The 22,664-nt window shown below is 53.7% G+C and overlaps 3 protein-coding genes across 6 annotated transcripts in view; all 3 read left to right on the top strand.

Annotated features, from left to right (window-relative positions):
• The first annotated feature begins 1,146 nt into the window (after window positions 1–1,146).
• Window positions 1,147–5,739, top strand: TMEM141 (transmembrane protein 141). 3 transcript variants are annotated; one of them, XM_049896633.1, is made up of 5 exons: window positions 1,149–1,287; window positions 1,582–1,648; window positions 1,857–1,940; window positions 2,392–2,499; window positions 2,801–5,737. In XM_049896633.1, exons 1-5 carry the CDS (start codon window positions 1,234–1,236, stop codon window positions 3,241–3,243), a joined length of 756 nt encoding a protein of 251 aa, XP_049752590.1. In that variant the 5' UTR covers window positions 1,149–1,233; the 3' UTR covers window positions 3,244–5,737. The 3 variants fall into 3 exon arrangements, with proteins under 3 accessions (XP_049752592.1, XP_049752590.1, XP_049752593.1); XM_049896636.1 differs by having other exon boundaries at window positions 1,151–1,287; window positions 2,824–2,932; XM_049896635.1 differs by lacking the exon at window positions 1,857–1,940 and having other exon boundaries at window positions 1,147–1,287; window positions 2,801–5,739.
• Window positions 5,740–12,901: 7,162 nt separating this feature from the next.
• On the top strand, window positions 12,902–19,630 carry CCDC183 (coiled-coil domain containing 183). Its single transcript, XM_049896467.1, has 14 exons — window positions 12,902–12,971; window positions 13,377–13,498; window positions 13,953–14,030; window positions 14,206–14,373; window positions 14,713–14,817; window positions 15,083–15,205; window positions 16,057–16,182; window positions 16,295–16,349; window positions 17,343–17,443; window positions 18,121–18,281; window positions 18,588–18,756; window positions 18,840–18,950; window positions 19,031–19,127; window positions 19,367–19,630. Exons 1-14 carry the CDS (start codon window positions 12,902–12,904, stop codon window positions 19,483–19,485), a joined length of 1,605 nt encoding a protein of 534 aa, XP_049752424.1. The 3' UTR covers window positions 19,486–19,630.
• A 268-nt stretch (window positions 19,631–19,898) lies between these two features.
• RABL6 (RAB, member RAS oncogene family like 6) overlaps window positions 19,899–22,664 on the top strand; it is a 32,216-nt gene continuing 29,450 nt past the window's right edge. For both annotated transcript variants that reach the window (XM_049896626.1, XM_049896624.1), the window contains exon 1: window positions 19,899–20,235. In XM_049896626.1, the coding sequence (XP_049752583.1) occupies window positions 20,106–20,235 (130 nt within the window). In that variant the 5' untranslated portion in view covers window positions 19,899–20,105. The remainder of the gene's footprint in view (window positions 20,236–22,664) is intronic.

The following is a 22,664-nucleotide window of genomic DNA, read 5'->3' as shown; positions in this document are numbered from 1 at the left end:
CATTCTTCCCAGTGTTATCCATAGTTTGTTATGATCCACACAGTCGAATGCCTTTGCATAGTCAATAAAACACAGGTAAACATCCTTCTGCTATTCTCTGCTTTCAGCCAGGATCCATCTGATATCAGCAATGATATCCTTGGTTCCACGTCCTCTTCTGAAACCAACCTGAATTTCTGGCAGTTCCCTGTTGATATACTGTTGCAGCCGTATTTGAATGATCTTCAGTAAGATTTTGCTTACGTGTGATATTAATGATATTGTTCTATAATTTCCACATTTGGTTGGATCACCTTTCTTGGGAATAGGCATAAATATGGATCTCTTCCAGTCAGTTGGCCAGGAAGCTGTCTTCCATATTTCTTGGCATAGACGAGTGAGCACCTCCAGCGCTGCATCTGTTTGTTGAAACATCTCAGTTGATATTCCATCAGTTCCTGGAGCCTTACTTTTCGGCAGTGCCTTCAGAGCAGCTTGGACTTCTTCCTTCAGTACCGTCGGTTCCTGATCGTATGCCACCTCTTGAAATGGCTGAATATCGACCCATTCTTTTTGGTAGAATGACTTTGTGTATTCCGTCCATCTTCTTTTGATGCTTCCTGCGTCATTTAACATTTTCCCCACGGGATCCTTCACTATTGCAACTCGAGGCTTGAATTTTTTCATCAGTTCTGTCAGTTTGTCCTACTGTGGGCGCTTGTGTGTTACTGTGAAGCTGAAAGCTATGCCTCTGCATTCAGGTAATAAAGCTAAGTGCCTCCTTTTCTGGGAAGAGTGGAATGGGGCGGTAACTGAGGCCGCCCCACCCATAAGCTCCGCCCCTCAGATCAGGCCCCGCCCCCTCTCATACCACCCATCTACAGGGTCGGGACCATACCAGGCTCTGCCCCCTCCTCCCTTCTCCGACCTCTCCGTTGACACTGCGCAGGCTCCGCCCCGGCTCCGCCCCCTCCTCCCTTCTCCGACCTCTCCGTTGACACTGCGCAGGCTCCGCCCCCTCTTCCCTTCTCCGACCTCTCCGTTGACACTGCGCAGGCTCCGCCCCGGCTCCGCCCCCTCCCTTCTCCGACCTCTCCGTTGACACTGCGCAGGCTCCGCCCCGGCTCCGCCCCCTCCCTTCTCCGACCTCTCCGTTGACACTGCGCAGGCTCCACCCCGGCTCCGCCCTCCCGCCGCCCCAGCCCTCTCCGCTGGCTTTACGCTGGCCCTCCTGCTCCCCGCGCGCCGCCAGCCATGGTGACTCTGGGGCTGTCCAGGGTGGACGACGCCGTGGCCGCCAAGCACCCGGTGAGAGAGCCGAGCTAGCCCACGGGCCCCGGGCCTCAGACGCTGAGCTGGGCGGGAGGCTGGGTGTGCGGGCGGTGGGGTGCCCCCGTCGGGGAGGAGGGAGGGAAGGGAAACCCTCTTGCTGTAGGGTCGGGTGTCCTTGGTGGGTATAGGGGGAGGGGAAGGTATCCCAGCCCCAAGGTGTCACTGCGGCAAGTCCTCGCCCCCCACGGCCAGAACGTGCCCAAAGGAGGGACAAGGGGCGGTGAAGGAAGAGGGATCGGGGACCTGAGCCTTCCCCCTCCACACCCCCAGGGACTCGGGGAGTATGCTGTGTGCCAGTCAAAGGCCTTCGTAAAGGGCGTTCTCACCTTTGTCACAGGTACGCTGGGTCCAGGTGTCGGGGGAGTGGAGCGGCCTCGCCCTCCTGCCTTACCCTGACTTCCCAGGAGGTGGCGCCAAGTCACCTGGCCGCAGGGTGGAACCGGGTTGTACGGGGGGCCGACGGGTGCCCTCAGACCGCACCAGGGTCCCGAGCACCAGGGTCCCGAGCCGGAGGCGGCTGGCTGACGGGGCCTTGGTCTTGGCAGGCACCGGTGCAGCCTTCGGCCTGCAGATGCTTATACACAGGAAGTTTGCGTGCCCCTTGCGGTGGACCGTGCTGGTGGCCGTGGGTGGGTACCCGACGGCCGGTGCCTGGGGCCCCTGGACGGCACCCGACTTGCCAGTGGTGACTCTGGCTCTTCAGCGGGGGTGGGTTCTCCTCGGGGTGGAGGGCTGTTGTTGGGGCATCCCTACCCTCCAGGGATGGGTCCCCAGTCTTAGTGCTTGAGCCCACCCACCACTGTCTGCAGAAGTAGTCTGTGCCCAGGCTGAGGCCTCCAGCCTGCCTGCCCCCAACTGTCCCCACTCCTACTGTCTCCACCTGCCCCTACCTGCTCCCAGCTGTCTCTATTTGCCCCCACCCGACCCCACCTGCTCCCACCTACCCTCACCTGCTCCCACCTGTTCCCAATTGCTCCCATCTATCTCTATGTGCCCCCACCTGCTCTCACCTACCCCTACTTGCCGCCGCCTGTTCTCACCTGTCTCTACTTGTCTCCACCTGCCCCCAACCTCTCTCAGTCACAGGCTCAGTGGCCAGCTACGCGGTGACACGAGTGGAGACCCAGAAATGCAGCAACCTCTGGCTCTTCCTGGAGACAGGGCAGCTCCCCAAAGATGCAGGCACAGGTGAGATGGCCGGGGGAGTGGGGATTAGCACCTGAGGCTCCGGTGCCCAGGAGCCCCAAGCTGGACCTTGCCCCTTAATGGACAACAGAGTAGAAGGAGGCAGACCCAGAGGGGGTGGGGTACAGAGTACAGGCAGGGTCACGTAGCCATTACGGACACCCCAAGAAGACCAGCTGGGGGGTGGGGCTCTGTGTCAAGCACCAACAGGACTGATTCAGACCTGGGTCCGCTTTCTGCTTTTCTTCTTGCCACAGAAAAATTGGTACTGGAACCCCTAACTCTGGGGTCCATGTGATCCCAGCTGCCTCCCTGTGTCTTTTACAGATCAGCACAGCTAGGAGAGACCCAGTGGGGGTTCAGAAGGTCCAGAGAGAGAATCCAGGAACACAGCCCTCAGCACCTCCTGCTGCCCCAGCCTGGCCCTCCCTACCTCGCACAGACCCTCACCATGCCCTATGGGCCCCACGAATGTCCCCTGCACACACACGTGGCCAGGTCCCACACACCTGTGAAGACTCCTGTGGCTCAAGCCGGGTCCCTGCCCAGGAGATCAGACCAGAAAGGGCTGTCCCCTGGGGTGGTGTTGGCCTCCAGAAACATGGTCGACATCTTGAGCCAAGACTACTGTGGCCTGTGGTGCTTCTGGGGGCAGCAGCTCTGGGGAGCGGTGAGGGGGCCTTCTGCAGTCTCCTGTGCCTCTGGTACCCCCATCTGGCTCCTGCATCCCCAGGAAGTCAGAAGTGACAGCTGGTGTTGGGGGTTTCAGGGCCAGTAAACAGCTTCTCTATTTTCCAGCCTGAGCTCTAAACCAGCAGAGAAACAAAAGAGTAAGATTACGACGCCGTTGCTATTGCAGGGTATCTGTCTTAGTCATCTAGTGCTGTTCTAACAGAAATACCACAAGTGGATAGCTTTAACAAAGACAATTTATTCTCTCACAATCTAGGAGGCTAGAAGTCTGAATTCAGGGTGCCAGCTCCAGGGGAAGACTATCTCTGTCTGTCAGCTCTGGGGGAAGGTCCTTGTCATCAATCTTCCCTGGTCAGGGAGCTTTTCAGCACAGGAGCTCCAGTCGAAAGGTTGTGCTGTTCTCCTAACCCTTGTTTCTCAGTGGTATAAAGTTCCCATGTCTCTCTGCTAGCTTTTTTCTCTTCTATCTCAAAAGAGATTGGCTTAAGAGACAATGTAATCTTGTAGATTGAGTCCTGCCTCATTAATATAACTGCTGCTAATCCCACCCCATTAACATCATACATACGTATGACGCGAATATGTTTTACATGTGGCAAGGGCAGAATTTTGGGGGCCAAAGAGTGGAATGTCATGAATTGAATTGTGTCTCCCAAAAATGTCAACTTGGCTGAGCCGTGACTCTCAATATTGTGTGATTGTCCACCATCTTGTCACCTGATATGATTTTCTTATGTGTTGTGGATCCTACCTCTATGGTGTTAATGAGACAGGATTAGAGTTATGTTAATGAGTTAGGACTCAACCTGATTAGATTGCGTCTTAAGCCAGTCTCTTGAGATACAGAAGAGAGAAATGAGCGGAGAGACACCAGACCTCATACAACCAAGAAAGCAAGTCCGGAGCAGAGCACATCCTTTGGACCTAGGGTTCCTGCATGGAAAAGCTTCTAGACTGGGGGAAGATTGATGACAAGGACCTTCCCCCAGAGCCAACAGAGAAAAATCCCTCCCCTGGAGCTGGCACCCTGAATTCAGACATCTAGCCTACTAGACTATGAAAGAATAAATTTCTGTTTGTTAAAGCCATCCACACGTGGTGTTTCTGTCATAGCAACACTGGGTAACTAAGACACATACGTGTAGATACCCATTGACGTTGAGTTGATTCCAGCTCACAGTGACCCTATAGGACAGAGTAGAACTGTCCCACGGGGTTTCCAGGAGCAGTTGGTGGATTTGAATTGTCAGCCTTTTGGTTAGCAGCCCATTGCTTAACAACTGTGCCACCAGTGCTAGTAGGATTTACGGCACATGGGAAAATCACATCAAATGACAAAATACTGGGAATCGCGGACTAGCTAAGTTGACACATATTTTTTGGCAGAATACAATTCAATCCATAGGCTGAGTTCTCTAGAGAAGCAAAACCAGTGAAGTGTATAGAGAGAGAGAGAGAAAGAGATTCATGTCAGGAAATGGCTCACATGGTTGTAGAGGCTGTAGAGTCCCAAGTTCATGGGTCAGGCATCAGGCTGGAGGCTTCTCCTGACTCACGTAGCCGCAGGGGCTAATGAACCCAAGATCCACAGGTCAGATGGCAGGATGCTGACTCAAGTCCCAAGAACTGAAGGTCAGATGATGGTGAGCCAGATGCAGGATTCAAAGCAAAGCAAAAGCCAGTGAGTGAGCTTTGCCAGAAAGTCTGTGTGTTGAATACATGCCACATCCCCAAGGAAACACCCTTTCGGTTCATTGGCCGCTGATAGCATATCTCATCATGGAGGTGATTATATCAGATCTCATCGTGGAGATGATTACTTCATTACATAACTGCCAAACCACTGAGAATCATGGCCCAGCCAAGCTGACGCACAACCTTAACCATCACAGAATTGGACACTCCCACCTGCCCAGGTAGCCCTGTTGGACACTGAGGCCTTTCTGCATGGCGGTCTGTGTCTGTAAAGGTGGCATGGAGGAGCAGAGCAGAATGTATGTAGCCCCACCTATAGCCTGGTTTCCAAGAGACAAGGGAGAAGGAGTGGCTGGGCTAACCCACCTGGTTATTATTCCAAACTCACCAATCAGATTAAGGCACTTCTCTCCAGGGGAGGGGCAGGTGAGGAGCACAGAGAAACCAAAAAACCTGTTCATGTGCTGCCATGCTGACCCCCTGTGTGGGCCAGTTTTTCAATGGTTGTGACCTTGGAGAAGTAAAAAAGTAAACTTTTTGCTCAAGCCCGTCTAAGTGGATTCCAATGGCTAACCCTTTTTTATTTCCTTTTTTCTTTTTGTGTGCTTTAAGTGAAAGCTTACAGCTCAAGTTAACTTCTCACACAAAAATTTCTACACATATTGTTTTGTGACGTTAGTTGCAATCCCTGCAATGTGACAGCACTGTCCACCTTCCACCCTGGGTTCCCTGTGTCCATTCAGCCAGTTCCTGTCCCTTCATGCCTTCTCATCCTGTCTCCGGACAGGAGCCACCCATTTGGTCTCCTGTATCTGATTGAAACACACTTCTCACAAGCATTATTTTCATTTTGTTTTCCTGTCTAATCCTTGTCTGAAGAGTGGGCTCCATGAATGGTTTTAGTTCTGGGTTAACAGAGTGTCCAGGGGCCATAGTTTCAGGGGTTCCTCCAATGTTTGTCAGACCATGAAGTCTGGTCTTTTTACATGAATTTGAGTTCTGCTCCACACTTTTCTCCTGCTCCGTCTAGGATTCTCTGTTGTGTTCCTTGTCAGGGCCCAACCACCAACCTCTTGGTTAGTAGCCAAGTGCTTAACTGCACCACCCAGGGATGCCAACAGAGCCAGCCTTTTGGAGCTCTGCATATAAAATGCAAACTCAAGAGCCGGCAAGACTACCCCGCCTCACCTACACCCTACAAGAGGAAGAGGCAGAGATTGTACAAAATCTTGGCAAACCCTATGTCCCTTACAGCTGATGTCTACAGGCACACACAGCTCAGGCCCGTGCTGCTCCAGCCCCTGCTTTGTCCCTATTCCTGTCCCTCAAAAGAATATTTATTGGGGCACCAGGGAATCTGTTGAAAGAAGTGCAACATGAGAGAAAGTCCACTATAACAGTGGCTTAACCAAGCTAGGGTTTTATTTTTCTTTCATGTAAAAGACCAAGTGGGCAGTCCAGGGCAGATGCGCGTTCAGGAACTCAGGCTCCATTTAGCGTGTTCTCCACTATCACATCGTCCAAGATGGCTGCAGCAGCTGTCACATGGTCACTTCTGATGCAAGGAAGCCTAGGAAATACGGCCCTGTATCCCCCCAAAACAAGTATTATAAATCCTAACTCCTATGTCTGTGGTTGAAGGAGCCCTGGTGACGCAGTGGTTAAGCACTCACCACTAACCAAAAGGCTGGCAGTTCAAATCCACCAGCAGCTCCATGGGAGAAAGATGTGGCAGTACACTTTCATGAAGATTACCAAACCCTTAGATGGGCAGTATCACAACAGACCCAACTGAAATTAAAAGAATCATAACAGAATACTATGAAAACTCGTACTCCCAACAAATTTGAAAACCTACAGGAAACAAGCAAATTTCTAGACATGTACTACCTACCTAAACTAACACAATTAGGTAGAACAACTAAATAAACCTATAACAAGAAGAGATGGAAAACGTAATAGAAAAACTCCCAACAGAAAAAAGCCCTGGCCCTGACGGCTTCACTGGAGAATTCTATCAAACCTTCAGAGAAGAGTTAACGCCACTACTACTAAAGGTATTCCAGAGCATGGAAAAGGACAGAATACTCCCAAACTCATCCTATGAAGCCGGCATAACCCTGATACCAAAACCAGAAAAAACACAAAAAAAAAAAAAAAAAAATTACAGACCAATATCCCTCATGAACATAGATGCAAAAATCTTCAACAAAATTCTAGCCAATAGAATTCAACAACATATCAAAAAATAATTCACCATGACCAAGTGGGATTCATACCAGGTATGCAGGGATGGTTCAAAATTAGAAAAACAATGTAATCCATCACATAAATAAAACCAAAGACAAGAACCAATTGATCTTATCAACTGAGGCAGAAAAGGCATTTGACAAAGTCCAGCACCCATTCATGAAGATTGTTGTTGTTGTTAGGTGCCGTTGAGTCGGTTCCAACTCCTGGTAACCCTACATACCACAGAAGGAAACACTGCCCGGTCCTACACCAGCCTCACAATCGTTGTTATGCTTGAGCCCGTTGCAGCTGCTGTGTCAATCCATCTCGTTGAGGGTCTTCCTCTTTTTCGTTGACCCTGTACTTTACGAAGCATGATGTGCTTCTCCAGGGACTGATCCCTCCTGACAACACGTCCAAAGTATATAAGATGCAGTCTAACCATCCGTGCTTCTAAGGAGCATTCTGGTTGTATTTCTTCCAAGATGGATTTGTTCGTTCTCCTGGCAGTCCATGCTATATTCAATATTCTTTGCCAACACCACAATTCAAAGGCATCAATTCTTCTTCGGTCTTCCTTATTCACTGTCCAGGTTTCACATGCATATGATGCAATTGAAAATACCATGGCTTGGGTCAGGTGCACCTTAGTCTTCAAGGTGACATCTTTGCTTTTTTTCAATACTTTAAAGAGGTCTTTGCAGCAGTTTTGCCCATTGGAATGTGTTTTTTGATTTCTTGAATGCTGCTTCCATGGACATTGATTGTGGATGCAAGTAAAATGAAATCATTGACAACTTCAATCCTTCCTCCGTTTATCATGAAGTAGCTTTTTGGTCCAGTGGTGAGGATTTTATGTTGAGGTGTAATCCATACTGAAGGCTGTGGTCTTTGATCTTCATTAGTAAGTGCTTCAGGTCCTCTTCACTTTCAGCAAGCAAGGTTGTATTATCTGCATAACGCAAGTTGTTAATGAGTCTTCCTCCAATCCTGATGCCCCATTCTTCTTCATATAATCCAGGTTCCTGGATTATTTGCTTAGCATACAGATTGAACAGGTATGGTGAAAGAATACAACCCTGACGCACACCTTTCTTGACTTTAAATCACTCCTTGTTCTGTCCGAACAACTGCCTCTTGATCTATGTACAGATTCCTCATGAGCACAATTAAGTGCTCTGGAATTTCCATTCTTCACAATGTTATCCATAATTGGTTATCATCCACACAGTCGAATGCCTTTGCATAGTCAATAAAACACAGGTAAACATCCTTCTGGTATTCTCTGCTTTCAGCCAGGATCCATCTGACATCAGCAATGATATCCCTGGTCCCATGTCCTCTTCTGAAACCGCCCTGAATTTCTGTCAGTTCCCTGTTGATACACTGCTGCAGCTGCTTTTGAATGATCTTCAGCAAAACTTTGCATGTGTGTGATATTAGTGACATTGTTCAATAACTTCCGCATTCAGTTGGATCACCTTTCTTGAGAATAGGCATAAATACGGATGGCTTCCAGTCAGCTGACCAGGTAGCTGTCTTCCAAATTTCTAGACATAGACAAGTGAGAACTTCCAGCGCTGCATCTGTTTGTTGAAACATCTGAATTGATACTCCATCAATTCCTGGAGCCTTGTTTTTTGCCAATGCCTTCAGTGCAGCTTGGACTTCTTCCTTCAGTACCATCGGTTCCTGATCATATGCCACCTCTTGAAATGGTTGAATGTCGACCAGTTCTTTTTGGTATAATGACTGTGTGTATTTCTTCCATCTTGTTTTCATGCTTCCTGTGTCGTTTAATATATTTCCCGTAGAATCCTTCACTATTGCAACTTGTGGCTTGCATTTTTTCTTCAGTTCTTTCACCTTCAGAAACGCCGAGTGTGTTCTTCCCTTTTGGTTTTCCATCTCCAGCTCTTTGCAAATGTCATTATAATACTTTACTTTGTCTTCTCAAGCCACCCTTTGAAATCTTCTGTTCATTTCTTTTACTTCATCATTTCTTCCTTTTGCTTTAGCTGCTAGATGTTCGATAGCAAGTTTCAGAGTCTCCTCTGACATCCATTTTGGTCTTTTCTTTCTTTCCTGTCTTTTCAATGACCTCTTCCTTTCTTCATGTGGTTGAAGGAGTATGGTGTCCTTGATGTCATTCCACAACTCGTCTGGCCTTCAGTCATTAGTGCTCAACGCTTCAAATCTATTCTTGAGATTGTCTCTAAATTCAGGTGGGATATACTCCAGGTCATATTTTGGCTCTTGTGGACTTGCTCTGATTTTCTTCAGTTTCAACTTGAATTTGCGTAAGAGCAATTGATGGTCTGTTCCACAGTTGGCCCCTGGCCTTGTTCTGACTGATGACATTGAGCTTTTCCACCATCTCTTTCCACAGAAGTAGTCACTTTGATTCCTGTGTATTCCTTCTGGCGAGGTCCAAAAATGTGTATAGTCACCGTTTATGTTGGTGAAAAAAGATATTTGCAATGAAGAAGTCATCGGTCATGCAAAATTCTATCATTCCATCCCTGGCATTGTTTCTATCACCAAGGCCATATTTTCCAACTACTGATCCTTCTTCTTTGTTTCCAACTTTCATATTTCAATCACCAGTAATTATCAATGCACCCAGATTGCAAGTTTGATCAATTTCAGACTGCAGAAGCTGAAAAATATCTTCAATTTCTTCATCTTTGGCTTTAGTGGTTGGTGCGTAAATTTGAATAGTAGTCGTATTAACTGGTCTTCCTTTTAAAAGTATGGATATTATCCTATCACTGACAGCGTTGTACCTCAGGATAGATCTTGAAACGTTCTTTTTGAGGATGAATGCAACACCATTCCTCTTCGAGTTGTCATTTCCAGCATAGTAGACTATGTGATTGTCCAATTCAAAATGGTCAATACCAGTCCATTTCAGCTCACTAATGCCTAGGATATCGATGTTTATGCATTCCATTTCATTTTTGACGATTTCTAATTTCCCTATATTCATACTTCGTACATTCCAGGTTCTGATTATTAATGGATGTTTGCAGCTGTTTCTTCTCATTTTGAGTTGTGCCACATCAGCAAATGAAGGTCCCGAAAGCTTTACTCCATCCACATCATTAAGGTCGACTCTACTTTGAGGAGGCAGCTCTTCCCCAGTCATCTTCTGAGAGCCTTCCAACCTGGGGGGCTCATCTTCAAGGACTATATCAGACAATGTTCTGCTGCTATTTATAAGGTTTTCACTGGCTAATGCTTTTCAGAAGTAGACTGCCGTGTCCTTCTTCCTAGTCTGTCTTAGTCTGGAAGCTCAGCTAAAACCTGTCCTCCATGGGTGACCCTGCTGGTATCTGAATACCAGTGGCATAGCTTCCAGCATCACAGTAACACTCAGGCCCCCATAGTACCACAAACTGACAGACACATGGGGGATGAAGATTACCAAACCCAAACAAACCAAACCCACTGCCATAAAGTTGATTCCAACTCATAGTAACCCACAGGGCAGAGTAGAACTGCCCCATAGTATTTCCAAGGCTGTAATCTTTACAGCAACATCTTTCTTCCACAGAATGGCTGGTGGGCTCAAACCATCCACCTTTAGGTTAGCAGTGGAGCACTTTAACCACTGCACCACGAGGGCTTCTTCCATAAAGATTATTACAACCTTGGAAATCCTATGGAGCTGTTCGGAGCTTGAACTGGGTTGTTCCAGTTCGAACACCTGCTGAGAATTTGTATTTCTAACAAGCAAGCATGGTGAGACTTGGTCTCGTGTATTTGGACTCGTTATCAGAAGGGACCAGTCCCGGGAAAAGGACACCATGATTGGTAAAGTAGAAGGCCAGAATAAGAGAAGAAGACCCTCAAAAAAGTGGATTGACATATTGGCTGCAACAACGGGCTCAAGCATAGCAACAATTGTGAAGATGGCACAGGACTGGGCACTGTTTGGTGGTGGTGTACATGGGGTTGCTATGAGCTGGGACTGACTCCATGGCATCTAACAACAATAACAACATGTTTATGTTGGCAGTATTAGTGTAGTGTGTCTTAAATCAGTCTCTTCAGAGATATAAAAAGAGCAGGTTGCGAAAGCGAGGAAGCAAGCTAGGAGAGATGGGGAAGAGAGACACCAAGCCACAGGAAGGTGGATGAGGAACAGAAGCTCTAAAGAGGCGAGGACCTTCTCTGAGAACCAACAGAGAGAGAAAGCCGTCTCCTAGAGCTGGCACCCTGTATTCAGACTTCTAGCCTCCTAAACCATGAGAAAACAAATTTCTGTTTATTAAAGCCACCCACCTGCGGTGCTTTTGTTGTAACAGCGCTAGATAACTAAGACACTAACGTTCAGGGGTTCTGTATCTGAGGAAGGGGACAATGGGTATTGAGGGACAGTGAACAGACTGCCTCGGCCTCACACCAATCTATCCTGGGGAGGACAAGAGAGGAGGAGGTGGGCTGACCACACCCAGGGCAGAGTCTTCACAACGCAGGAGGGTAGAGCCTGGGCTTGGATTGTTGGACCAGACTGGACTTTTTTTTTAAATAGACTTTAATTTTTACAGCATTTTTAGGTTTACAGAAAAATTGCACAGAAAGCACAGAGTCCCCATATAAGCACGGTTCCTGCCATTATTAACATCTGGTATTCATTTGTCACAGCTGGTGAACCAACACTGATACGTTCTCATTGACAAATGCCCATAGTTGACCTCAGGCTCATTCTGCCTGTACAGGACTGTGGGTGGTGATGAATACACAATGTCTTATACCTGCCATTACAGTGTCACATAGTGTCACTGTCCTAGAAGCGCCCTGGGCTCCACTTGCTCATCCCTTGGCTCCCACCCCTGGAGCCCCTGGCAATCACTGTCTCTTTAGCTTTGCCTTTTCCAGAGTGTCCAGTGCTTGGACTCACACAGTGTGTAGCCTTTTCAGACTGGCTCCTTTCACTTAGCAATGTGCATTGAAGCTTCCTCCGGGTCTTTTTATGGCCTGAAAGCACATTTTTTGTATTGCTGAATGAACTGACTTTTTAAAAATGGAAAATGACCAGAAAAGTAAGGGACTTGTGCATGAGGTCACTAAAAGGCAAGGCGGGTGCTGTAACAGCACACCATTGAAGGCCATGATTGGGGAAAAATAACCCCAACCATGTATGCCCCTAAAGTCCCAGGAAGCTGGAAGTGCACGGAGATGAGGAAAACACTCTTCTGGAGTAAGTGCCATCTGAACCAAGGCCCAGGAGCCCCAGGGAGGCAGGGGGACAGGGCGGGCTGCCGGTAGCTGGCAGAGGTCAGGATGGGGAAGGGGTAGGGTATTGAGGCACAGGCTGGGGTCTCATGAGCCAGGTCACCCAGGGCTTCTGAGTTTGAACATGGGGGTGGGCAGTGGAGAGTCCCTGAGGCAATTACGGTTGGAATAGTTAGGAATTTCTGTCTTGCCGATTTGTGGAGGAGAGCCTGGAGCTGTGGTGGGGGCGGGGCAGGGAGGCACAGGGGTGCGGATGTGAGGTGCGGTGCCAAATCATCACACGAATCACCCCCATGTGGAAGTAAGAGGCACCTCAACCCAGGCAGAGCTCCTGAGCAGTCTGTACAGTGTCCTGGGTATGACCCCAGGTGTGACTCCTGGGAGCAGAGGGTGGGGGTGGGGCAAGGCAGGCCTGGCATTCCAGGTTCCCTGGGCGTGGAGGACCCGGCACACATCACAATGGGCTGGAGAGGCCCGGGATTATCTGAGCCAGCAGAGCGGAGGGTGGGCGTGCAGAGAGCACTTGAGGACCCCGGGGGCCGCCATGAAGATGTATAAGGAAGGGGACATGGAGGAACAGATCCAGGAGCTGAAGACCATCACACGGCTCCAGGGTAGGCCAGCTGCTGGAATTGCCCGCTGGCTGCCGCCCCAGGCGCAGGACTTTCCATTGTAAAGCTGGGACGGCCCGGGACAAGTGGGGCTAGTGGGTTACCCTAGCGCCCTCCCCAAAACAGGGCAGGGGGTGATCAAAGGGCCCTGCCATGTACAGGCTCTGGGGAGTACTGGGGGTTCAGGCGGGCCTGTGAGTTTAAGAGCGTTACGGTCCCAAAGGCAGAGAGGACAGGAAGGCAAGCACCTGCTTCTGCGGAGAGGATGACATCCTGACCCCCCCCCCCCAGGCCAAGTCCTCCCAGGACACCCAATTGCTGGGTAGTGCCCCTAGTCCCAGTCGTCTCCACACCTGGGAGTCCCTTGCCAGGCCCTTAGCCCACACCCTGTCCTCTCCCTGCCCCCAGAGCAGTGCCGGGCGCTGCAGATCCAGTCCGTCAAAGAGAAGACGGTCAAGAACAAGGCAACCATGGCGCTCCTACGTGACAACATCCGCCACGGAGCCCAAGAGTGGGCTCTGGCCAAGAAGGTGCCGACCCCTCACACCCCATTGGCTGGGGTGGGGCAGGCACGTGCAGAAGCAGCCGCCCATACACACACACAGGGACGGCAGCACCTCATTTCTGGAGCCAGGGCATCTCGGGGAGAGGCTCCTTAGCATTGGTCCTGGGGCTCCAGTCACTCCCCGGACGACCCAGCATCCGTTAGGGCAGGCTGGCCGAGAAGCAGTCCGGTCCTGGGCCACCCCCTACAGCAGGGCCCCTCTGGCTCTGTGGTCAGGAGGGGAGGCCTGGGCCCTCCTCTCCAGCCGTCAGCTCTGAGCCGGAATGGCCGGGATGGGATCCTGTAGCTGTCTGCTCCCTGCGGCCCCCGGAGCAGAGGTTTAGCCGCTGGGCTGGCAGAGAACAGACGAGCCCCTGGGCAACAGGCGCAGGGGTGCGACGCAGAGGGCCCTCCCTGGCTCAGCTGCCGCCTTTCCGCAGTACGACCACTGGACCATCTCCAAGGCCTGCGGGACCGACCTGCCCGTGCGGCTGGCTCACTGCCGCTGCACCATGGAGGCAAGGAGACAGGAAGGGGAGCCCTCAGCCCTGCGCATCCCGTGCCTTCCGCCCCACGCAGTGGGGGTGCGGGGCAGCCCCCGACCTCAGGGATTCCTGACGCCCCGCGGCTTCTCCAGCCGGGGCCCTCAGCGAGCGCCGCGCACCATGAGCGGCCGTGCCCTCCTCGACCCAGGTGGCGCGGGAGAAGCTGTGCAAGTACGTCTTCGACCGCGTGAACGTGCACAACGTGCTGGTCCACCTGGTGCGGCGGCGCGGGCAGAAGCTGGAGAGCATGCGGCTGGAGCTCGCCAGTCTGGAGGGCCAGCCCGACGCCACCAAGGAGGAGCTGCGGCTGCTGCAGGTGCGCCCGCGAGGGTGGGGCGGGGCTCCTGAGCGGGGGCGGGGCTCCACGCGCAGGGGCGGGGCTCCGCGGGAGGGGAGGGGCTCCATGAGCAGGGGCGGGGCACCTGGAAGGGCGGGGCTCCGTGGGGCTGGACGGGTACGACCCCCTGGGAGAGCGCTGAGGTCGAACGCCCTGTGGCTCAGTGTCCTGCTCCTCCCTGGTAAGTGCCCCCCGAGCGTGCTGCCCCGCGCCCTCGGCCCCCCCATCGTGCTCCCCCGCGCCCTCGGCCCCCCGAGCGTGCTCCCCCGCGCCCTCGGCCCCTGGAGCGTGCTCCCTCGTACCCTCCGGCCTCCCCAGATCATCCGCCAGCTGGAGAACAACATTGAAAAGACCATGATCAAAATCACCACAAGCCAGAACATCCACCTGCTGTATGTGGGCCTGCTGGAGTATCTGAAGAAAGTGAGCCCCCCTTACCGGCCACGCAGCCCTCCTCTGCACCCCGAATCCCAGGGAGCCCCTCTGGCCATGAGAAGTGGGGGTCTCAGGCCCCAGGCCTCCAGCCCTTGTCCAGGGAGCACCGCCTAATTGGAGTCCCCACCACTATCCTCAACGCTCACACAGTCTGGGGGAGGAGGGTAGGGGGCAGGCCAGGTCCCCTGAGTGTGGGATGGTAGAACTGCAGGAGGGCCAGCTCTGTGCCCACCTACCTGGCCTTTCACCATAGGAGCTGGCAGAATACCCCACACAGCTGGACAAACTGCAAAACCTTGTGGTCAGATACTGCTCGGAGCTATCAGACATGACAGTTCTGTCCCGAGATGCCATGATGATCACGGACGAGGTCAAGGTGAGCTACAGGTCCTAGTGCTGGAGGCCTCCAGGGTCATCCCAGATCTGTCCAGCCTGGGGGAAATGTAGCGGCTGCCCCTCAGCCTCTGCTCAGGCACCCCCGCTCCCCATAACCTGGACAGAGGATTCTACTGGGATCACACAGGAGACATCACACAGGAGACACGAGGCAGGGGTAGGGTGGAGAGAATGGGTCTGGCTGGGGATGGGGTCCCTCACCCACCCGCTGTGTGCCAAGGCCCCTGCAGGGCTCCGCGGAGACGGCAGCGACCGAGGCAGGCACGGTCCTTGTTGACATGTCCTGGGGCTGCCGTAACAAAAAATACCACAAGCACGTGGCTTTAAAGGACAAAAATTTATTTTTTCACAGTTCTATAAGTTTCACGTCCAAATCGGGGTCTCAGCTGTGTCGGTTCATTCTGTGGGTACCTCTTCCAGTTTCTGGTGTCTCCAGCAACCCTTGGTGTTCCTTTGCTCATAGGTGCTTCTGTGTCTTCCCCTGCGTGTGTCTGTTCTGCTGTTTTTATAGGACACCACTCAGAAGCGATTAGGTTTAGGACCCACCTTATTCCAGTATGACTTAATTAACATAAAAAAAGAAAACCCCTATTTTTAAGCAGTGTCATATTCACAGGTACAGGGTTAGGACTTCAACACATAGTTGGGAAGAGGGGGACACAATTCAATCTGTAGCAGCCAGTGTTTCATGAAGTGTATGAGCGTTTTAGGAAGAAACAGTTGGCTGACAGTGAAGATGAGGTCTGACAGCTGGCTGCTGGACTTTGTGCCCTGGGAGTCCACTGGTCACCTTGGTGGGACAGACCACCCCACACTTCCCTCTGTCCCCAGATGAACATGAGCCAAGCAGAGGCATCCTTCATCGAAGAGCGGAGGGCACGGGAGAACCGGCTCAACCAGCAGAAGAAGCTGATTGACAAGATCCACACCAAAGAGACCAGTGAGAAATACCGGCGGGTGAGGCCCAGCCCCTCACCCCATGCAGCCAGGGAGTGAGCAGACTCAGCTCAGGGCACCCCTGGGTCCACTCCCCTGTGGGGACTGCTGCTCACCCTCCTTTCCCCTGCAGGGCCGGCGGGACCTGGATTTCCCCTCCAACTTGATGAGCACAGAGGGCCTGAAAGGTGAGTACTTGGCTCTGCCCATCCCACGAGCATCTGGAGAGGTCACCCAGCCACATCCCCCAGAAGGCCAGGTGTAAGCCATGGTCACCAGCAAGGGAGACAGATAAGCCCCTGCTTCTCCCTGGCTGCACCCAAAGAGGCCAGAGCCAAATGGCCACACACACACTGGGATGCGACTGCTCCCAGGCTCTGGGCCACATGTGGCTGAGCTTCAGGCATATGTAGATACTGTCCACCAGCTCCCCAGGGCCCGGTCACCCAGTGAGTCCTCAGAAAGGATGAGTTCCTTGGGCCCCGGGCCTGTCTCCAAGCAAGAAGCACCAAGCTGACCTGGGGCATTCCTGAAGGACTGGACCGAGGACAGGTGTCTTAGCCAAGGTTCTCTAGAGAGACAGAATCAGTGAGATGGATGAATAGGCAGACAGACAGATAGATACATAGACAAAGACTGATTGATTTTAAGGAACTGGCTCACACGATTATGATTGTGGGAATTCTGGCAAGTCCAAAATCCGTAAGACCAGGCAACAGGCTGGAGACTTCTGCAGGCTTGTGTCACAAACCCATGGGTCAAGTGACAGAAAGAGTGAACAGAGAAATTCTACCAAAGTATCTATTTACAGTCTGGAGGCAGAACACACCCTGAGGAAACTCCCTTTTTGCTCTAAAGGCTTCAGCTGACTGGATGAGGCCCACCCACATTGTAGAGGGTCATCTGCTTTACTTGAGCCCAGATGATTAAATCACACATAACTGCTACAGAACAGCCACTAGACTAGCGTTTGCCCAAACAACTGTGCACCAGAGTCCAACCACGCGGACACATAAAACTCACCATCACAAGGAGGGCAGGTCACCTGGCTCCTAGGTTCCAGGACCTTGGGGTGTCCTCCCTGGAAACCCAAGCACGTATGGAAGCTTCTGGGGGCCTGGCGCCTGTGCCCTTGCAACATCCCTGCACACCAGCTGCCCATTGCACTCTGCTCTGCCCAGTGAAGCGAAAGGAGACCTCCAAAGCTGACATTGAATACCAAGCGGATGTGACCACGATGGTGGAGCGTGTGAAGAGTGCCGTGCGCTGCTCCCACCTCTGGGTAAGGCCCTGGCTCTCCCTGGGTGGGGTGAAGGGCCAGTGAGGTCTGGCCCAGCCCCAGGCCCCGGCCGATTGGGTCTGCAGGTCCTCTGAAATGGGCACAGAAAGCTGCACCCTCTGGGCCTCTCTGGCATGCAGGAAACGGCCAGTGGGGCAGCTCAGCATAGAGGCTACCCCGGGACATGTTTGGGGCACCTGAGCACCATTCCAGGGCCATGCAGAGCTTGCTCAGTGGAGGCTCCAAGCACCGAGGGCCCAGCCTTTCTCTCCCACTCTGGCCTTGTCCCAAACTGCTGGAATCACAGGAGCAGCTGCCTCTCCATCCCTCCCCGCCCCTCTTATTTTTGTCGAGTCTGGGTTATCACCCTTACACCCTGAGTTTCCATTGCCGGCCCTGACGTGAGCTTGTCCATGCTCGGACAAGCGACCCAAAGCACCTGGATGTCTCAACGTAGTCTCCTCATCTGCGAGAGGCCATCTGCCCTCTCTGAGGTGTTAGGAGCCTCTCGTGCAGTGGCACATGGGAGGCACCCTGCCAGGGGCTGACCCCAGCAAGCCCTGGGTGCGCGGCAATGGGTGACACCGTGACCCAGCCTGGAGCACAGAGGCAGCCCTGGCACTGGAGAGGGCCATGCCTCCTCAGCTCATTCCTGCTTCTCTCCCCGCTGGACTGGCCAGGACATCGCTGGCCGGTTCCTGGCACAGAGGAACACGGAGGAGAACCTGGAGCTGCAGATGGAGGACTGTGAGGAGAGGCGGAAGCAGCTGGAAGCCTTGATGAAGAAGCTGGAGCTGGAGCAGGCGATGCTCAAGTTCCGCCAGATGCCGGGCTCTGTCAGGTACCCCAGGGAGGTGTCCCGAGGGTGAGGGCTGACTGCTAGCACCCGTGGACAGCCCCTGTGGCCAGGGACCAGATGCCGGGCTCCGTCACGTACCCCAGGGAGGTGTCCCGGGGGTGAGGCTCGCCTGCTAGCACCCGCGGACAGCCCCTGTGGCCAGGGACCAGGCTTGCTCCTTGCGAGCCTGTGAGCACCCTGTGAGGGAAGCCCAGCCAGGGACCTGCACTGGCCTACACTGGGGCTCCTGAGCCCCTAAATGTAGCACGGCATTCACCCTCAGCTCCTGCACCCCCACCGTCCTCACAGCTTTGCGTCCCTTGAGAATAAGATGAAGGACATGCTCAAAGAGGAGGAAGATCGGCTCCAGCTGGCCCTCAGCAACGTTAGCAAGAGCCAGAAGCTCCTGCTGACCATCCAGACGGGCGTCGACAACCTCTACATTCGGCTCATCGGCATCGCCACGCCACCTGGCCAGGTGCCTGCCTGGGGAGGAGCCACCCCCACCGAGAGGGTCGTGGAGTGGGCCCGGCGGGCATCAGACCCTCCTCTTGCCCACAGAAAGAAGCTGTGGTCTCCAACCCCCTAGATGTGTACAGCAAGCTGGCGTATTGTGAGAGGAAGCTCATGTACCTGGTGGACAGAGTGCAGATGCTGACCAAGACTGAGGAGGTAGCCTGTCTGGGAGGTGAGCCTCGAGCCCACCGCCCGCTGTGGACCTACAAAGCTGAGGGAGTTCTGCATGCCTGCAGGTTGGCACGAAGGTGAGGGACATCCTGGAGTCCTCCACGCTGAAGGAGAAGCAGAACACCAAGATCAGCTTTGAGGACCTGGAGGAGGATGTGATAGGTATGGGCCGGCCAGAGCGAGGCCAGGGTGGGGGGCTCGCGGCCGGGGGCGGGTTTGGCTGCCTGCAGTCTGGACGGAGCGTGGACCAGGCTGGAGCGGGACGAGACCCCGGGTCACAGCGGCACAGGCTTTGGTGGTGGCCTCGCCCTGTCCCGCGGGGCAGCGGTGGTGGGAGGGGGCGCCAGGGCCCGGGAGGGGCTTCGGGGTGCCGGCTTCCCGCGCTGCCCCTTCCCTCCTAGAAACCTTCCAGTTCGCCGACGTGGACCACAGCTACGTCCCTTCGCGGGCCGAGATCAAGAGGCAGGGCCAGCGGCTGATAGAAGGGAAGCTCAAGATGGCCAAGAAAAAGAAGAAGTAGCCCCTTCCCCTCTCCCGCGCCCTCCACCCCTTCGCCTGCGTTTTATTATCCAAATAAACGTTTTTCCAGGACGGACGGGGGTCGATGGGTGAGACGAGACTCTCAGAGAAAATAAGAATTGGGGAGACACAGGTCTTGGGGTCACGCTGGGAAGTTCTACGGGGAGCTGTGTGTCTGGGCCAGGGCTGGGGGCGAGGGCGAAGTGGGTGGTGTCGGGGCTGAGACGCGGACGGGGGTGTCCGGGGCGGCTGGAAACTCGGGGGGCAAACGGCCTGCAGGGGTGCGGCGGCGCCCCCCAGCCCCCCCGCCCCCCCACGGCCCCCTGCACCCGGGGCGCATGCGCGCTTCGTCCCGCGCGTGGCCCTCGCGGCGCCCCGTAGCCACCGCCTCCCTGCGGCCCCCGCGCCAGCGCCAAGATGGCGGCGCCGACGAGCGGGGAGCGGCCTCGCCGGAGGCCGCGGGGCCCGGAGCCGAGCCGCCGCGCCTGAGGCCGCCCTCGGCCGCCGGGAGCCCAGCCCAGCCCAGCCGGCCGCCGGGCCATGGTGCGCGCCGCCCCACGCCGCCGCCGCCGCTGCTGAGCTCGCCGGCAGCGCCCGGGCTCGGGCGTCCGAGCGGGGAGGATGTTCTCCGCCCTGAAGAAGCTGGTGGGGTCGGAGCAGGCTCCGAGCCGGGACAAGAACATCCCCGCCGGGCTGCAGTCCATGAACCAGGCGCTGCAGAGGCGCTTCGCCAAGGGGGTGCAGTACAACAGTGAGTGCGGGGCAGGGCCGGGGCGCCCGCGCCCGCGGCCCCCGAGACGAGCTGTAGAGACCCGAGCCGGGCGTGCGGGGAGAGCGGGGGCTGTGCAGACCCGGAGCCCGTTGAGCCTCCGGTGGCCCTCGTTCAGACCCGGCCGGTCCGTAGACGCTGGTCCGCGGGGCGCCCCACGAGCGCTGGAGAGTTAGTATGAAAAAGAAAAAAAGAAAGATGTCGTTTGAGGGGGCGTAGGGGTCGCGCTGTGCCCCGGGAAGCCAGCAGGACCAGCAGGCGCGGTGCCTTCTAACTCTGCCGAACCTGGAAGGGCTGGCCCTGCCCTGGTCGCCGCCCCGGCGCCAGAAAGTGTAGGAAACGCTGGTTCTCGGTCTGCGGCGAGAGGTAACCGCGCCTCCTCGCCTCGGGAGGTTTTGGCAGACTTTGTTTTTGAGATTCGCTGAGCCCTTACCCTGGTCGCTGTGAGTCGGAATCGACTCGACGGCACCGGGTTCGGTGCCCTGTGCCAGGGCTCTGCAGGCAGGAACCCTCAGGGACGAGAAGGGATGCCCCGCCGGGGTCCTCGAGGACCCGACGAGCCTGGAGGGGCTGCCCCTCGTCTCCTGGCGCTCTCCTCTGCACGGTGACTGCTTCCTGAGCAATGCTCACACGGTAGGAAACCCGTTTGTTTAGTTTTAAACAGTGAAATTCGTGGAAGGAGATCTCAGGAAGTGCTGGAGCTCCCTGCTGGCCTGCGGTTCTCCGATCTTGCCTTGTCTGAGAAGGGATCGTTACGTAACGGCAGAGGGGAGCTGTTTCGGCTCTGACGGAAGGGGTGCTGGGGTTCTGAGCCGGTGAACTGTGTCACCACCTGGAAGAGGTGCCCTAAAACCCAGGCGGCTGAGGTCGTCTGAGCTAAGGGGTTTCTCTTTGTTGACGTGGCATTGAGTCTGAAGACAGATAACAGCTTTGCCACAGTTCTTGCCTTCTTGGAGCAGCATTTGTAAGGGATATATTTAGAAAAGCCCCAGAAGGCATGAGATTCTTGCTTGTTATCGTGGGAGACATCTCTTCCGGCCGGGAAGGAGGAGTTACTCACAGACGCCCAGAGAGCCAGGCTGTTCCCATCCAGATGGTATAAATTATGTAAATCCCAGCTCCCAGACACTGACCGTGCTCTTGACCTCTTTTGAGTTTTCTGTCTCCCTTGCTCTTTCCTAGCAGTATTTAAAGGCTTTATGCTGCCCTCTGCTTTGAAATTGTTTCCCTGGTGCTGCTGAGAGATTTTGGACTCTTTCCCCTGCTTTGTGCACTTGAACGGGGCCCTCAGAAATGGGTCAGGAAGCCTTGTGTGCGTGTCAGACAGCTTGTCTCTGCCGTGCTGTGCTTGGAGTTCTGAACACGTTTCTTACACGTTCAGAGAAGAGACTATTAAGTTAAAATGCTCAATTACACAAATCTTTACAATCTATGCTTGGATTCCTTATTTTATTTAATGTTATCACTTTTAATAATATCTGAGTGGTGCAGACGGCTAAGCACTTAGCTACTAACCCAAAGGTTGTCCACTCAAACCCGCCCAGAGGCAACTCAGAAGACGCCTAGCAATCTGCTTCCAAAAGGCCACAGCCTTGAAAACCCTGTGGAGCAGTTCTACTCTCTGCACACATGGAGTCGCCCTGAGTCAGAGTCAGCTTGACAGCGACTGTCAACAACTTTTAATGTTGTTTAAAACTTAATTACAGTCTCTTGGAAGTTAGACCTGGAGACCGTTCACCTCATCCCAGTTGGGCTGGGACTGAAAGGGCAGCGGAGTTGTCCCAGAGTAGAGGACCACATCTGGAGTGCTTAGAGCAGGTCATGACCTCCCAGAAGCCAGCGAAGGGTGCTGAGATGGAGAGAAACCTAGATTTGGCACCTATGTTACATCTTAGAGGGATGTTGTCCCAAGAGTTGAATAATAAGCAGTTTTGAAACTTTTTGATTTCCTGTATTAGTCTGTAGACAAGAAAGTTCCTAGCATTTGTTTTCCCAAATATCTTACTTAGAGGAACAAACCCGCAATATACCAAGTATAGATTCAGGAATTTTATAGCTAAGAGTTGTATTAACTGTTACTCTGGGGGTGGGGGTGTAACTCGTTTTCCTGTAGATTGGCTGTGTTAACAGGAGCAACTCCTGTCACAAACGCAGAGTCCAAGCACACCTGTTACATTTAGAATAAAAAATGTGGCGAGTGGGCCTGTCCCTCCCTGCTGTGCCCGGACGTGGCTTCCCAGGTGGGGACGTTTTAGCCAGAACAGCCTGTTGCAGGAGGGAATGCCTCGCTCACGGACTGCTCAGTAGACTCGCTCAGGACCAGGGTGCTCGCGGACTGCTCAGTAGACTCACTCAGGACCAGGGTGTGGCCACAGAAAGCTCCTCCAGACATGGGACAACAGGGTCCTTTC

This window comes from Elephas maximus, chromosome 9 (genome assembly GCF_024166365.1).
Source record: "Elephas maximus indicus isolate mEleMax1 chromosome 9, mEleMax1 primary haplotype, whole genome shotgun sequence".
Taxonomy (NCBI): domain Eukaryota; kingdom Metazoa; phylum Chordata; class Mammalia; order Proboscidea; family Elephantidae; genus Elephas; species Elephas maximus.
Note: the sequence above shows the minus strand (reverse complement) of the source record. Positions and strands in the feature narration are given on the sequence as shown.

Coding starts and splice junctions, on each gene's coding strand:
- TMEM141 (XM_049896633.1), top strand. CDS start 1,234: ATGGTGACTCTGGGGCTGTCCAGGGTGGACGACGCCGTGGCCGCCAAG. Junction 1,288..1,581: donor CCGTGGCCGCCAAGCACCCG/GTGAGAGAGCCG, acceptor CCACACCCCCAG/GGACTCGGGGAGTATGCTGT. Junction 1,941..2,391: donor GACCGTGCTGGTGGCCGTGG/GTGGGTACCCGA, acceptor AACCTCTCTCAG/TCACAGGCTCAGTGGCCAGC.
- CCDC183 (XM_049896467.1), top strand. CDS start 12,902: ATGAAGATGTATAAGGAAGGGGACATGGAGGAACAGATCCAGGAGCTG. Junction 14,818..15,082: donor TGCTGGAGTATCTGAAGAAA/GTGAGCCCCCCT, acceptor CTTTCACCATAG/GAGCTGGCAGAATACCCCAC. Junction 18,951..19,030: donor TGCTGACCAAGACTGAGGAG/GTAGCCTGTCTG, acceptor GCATGCCTGCAG/GTTGGCACGAAGGTGAGGGA.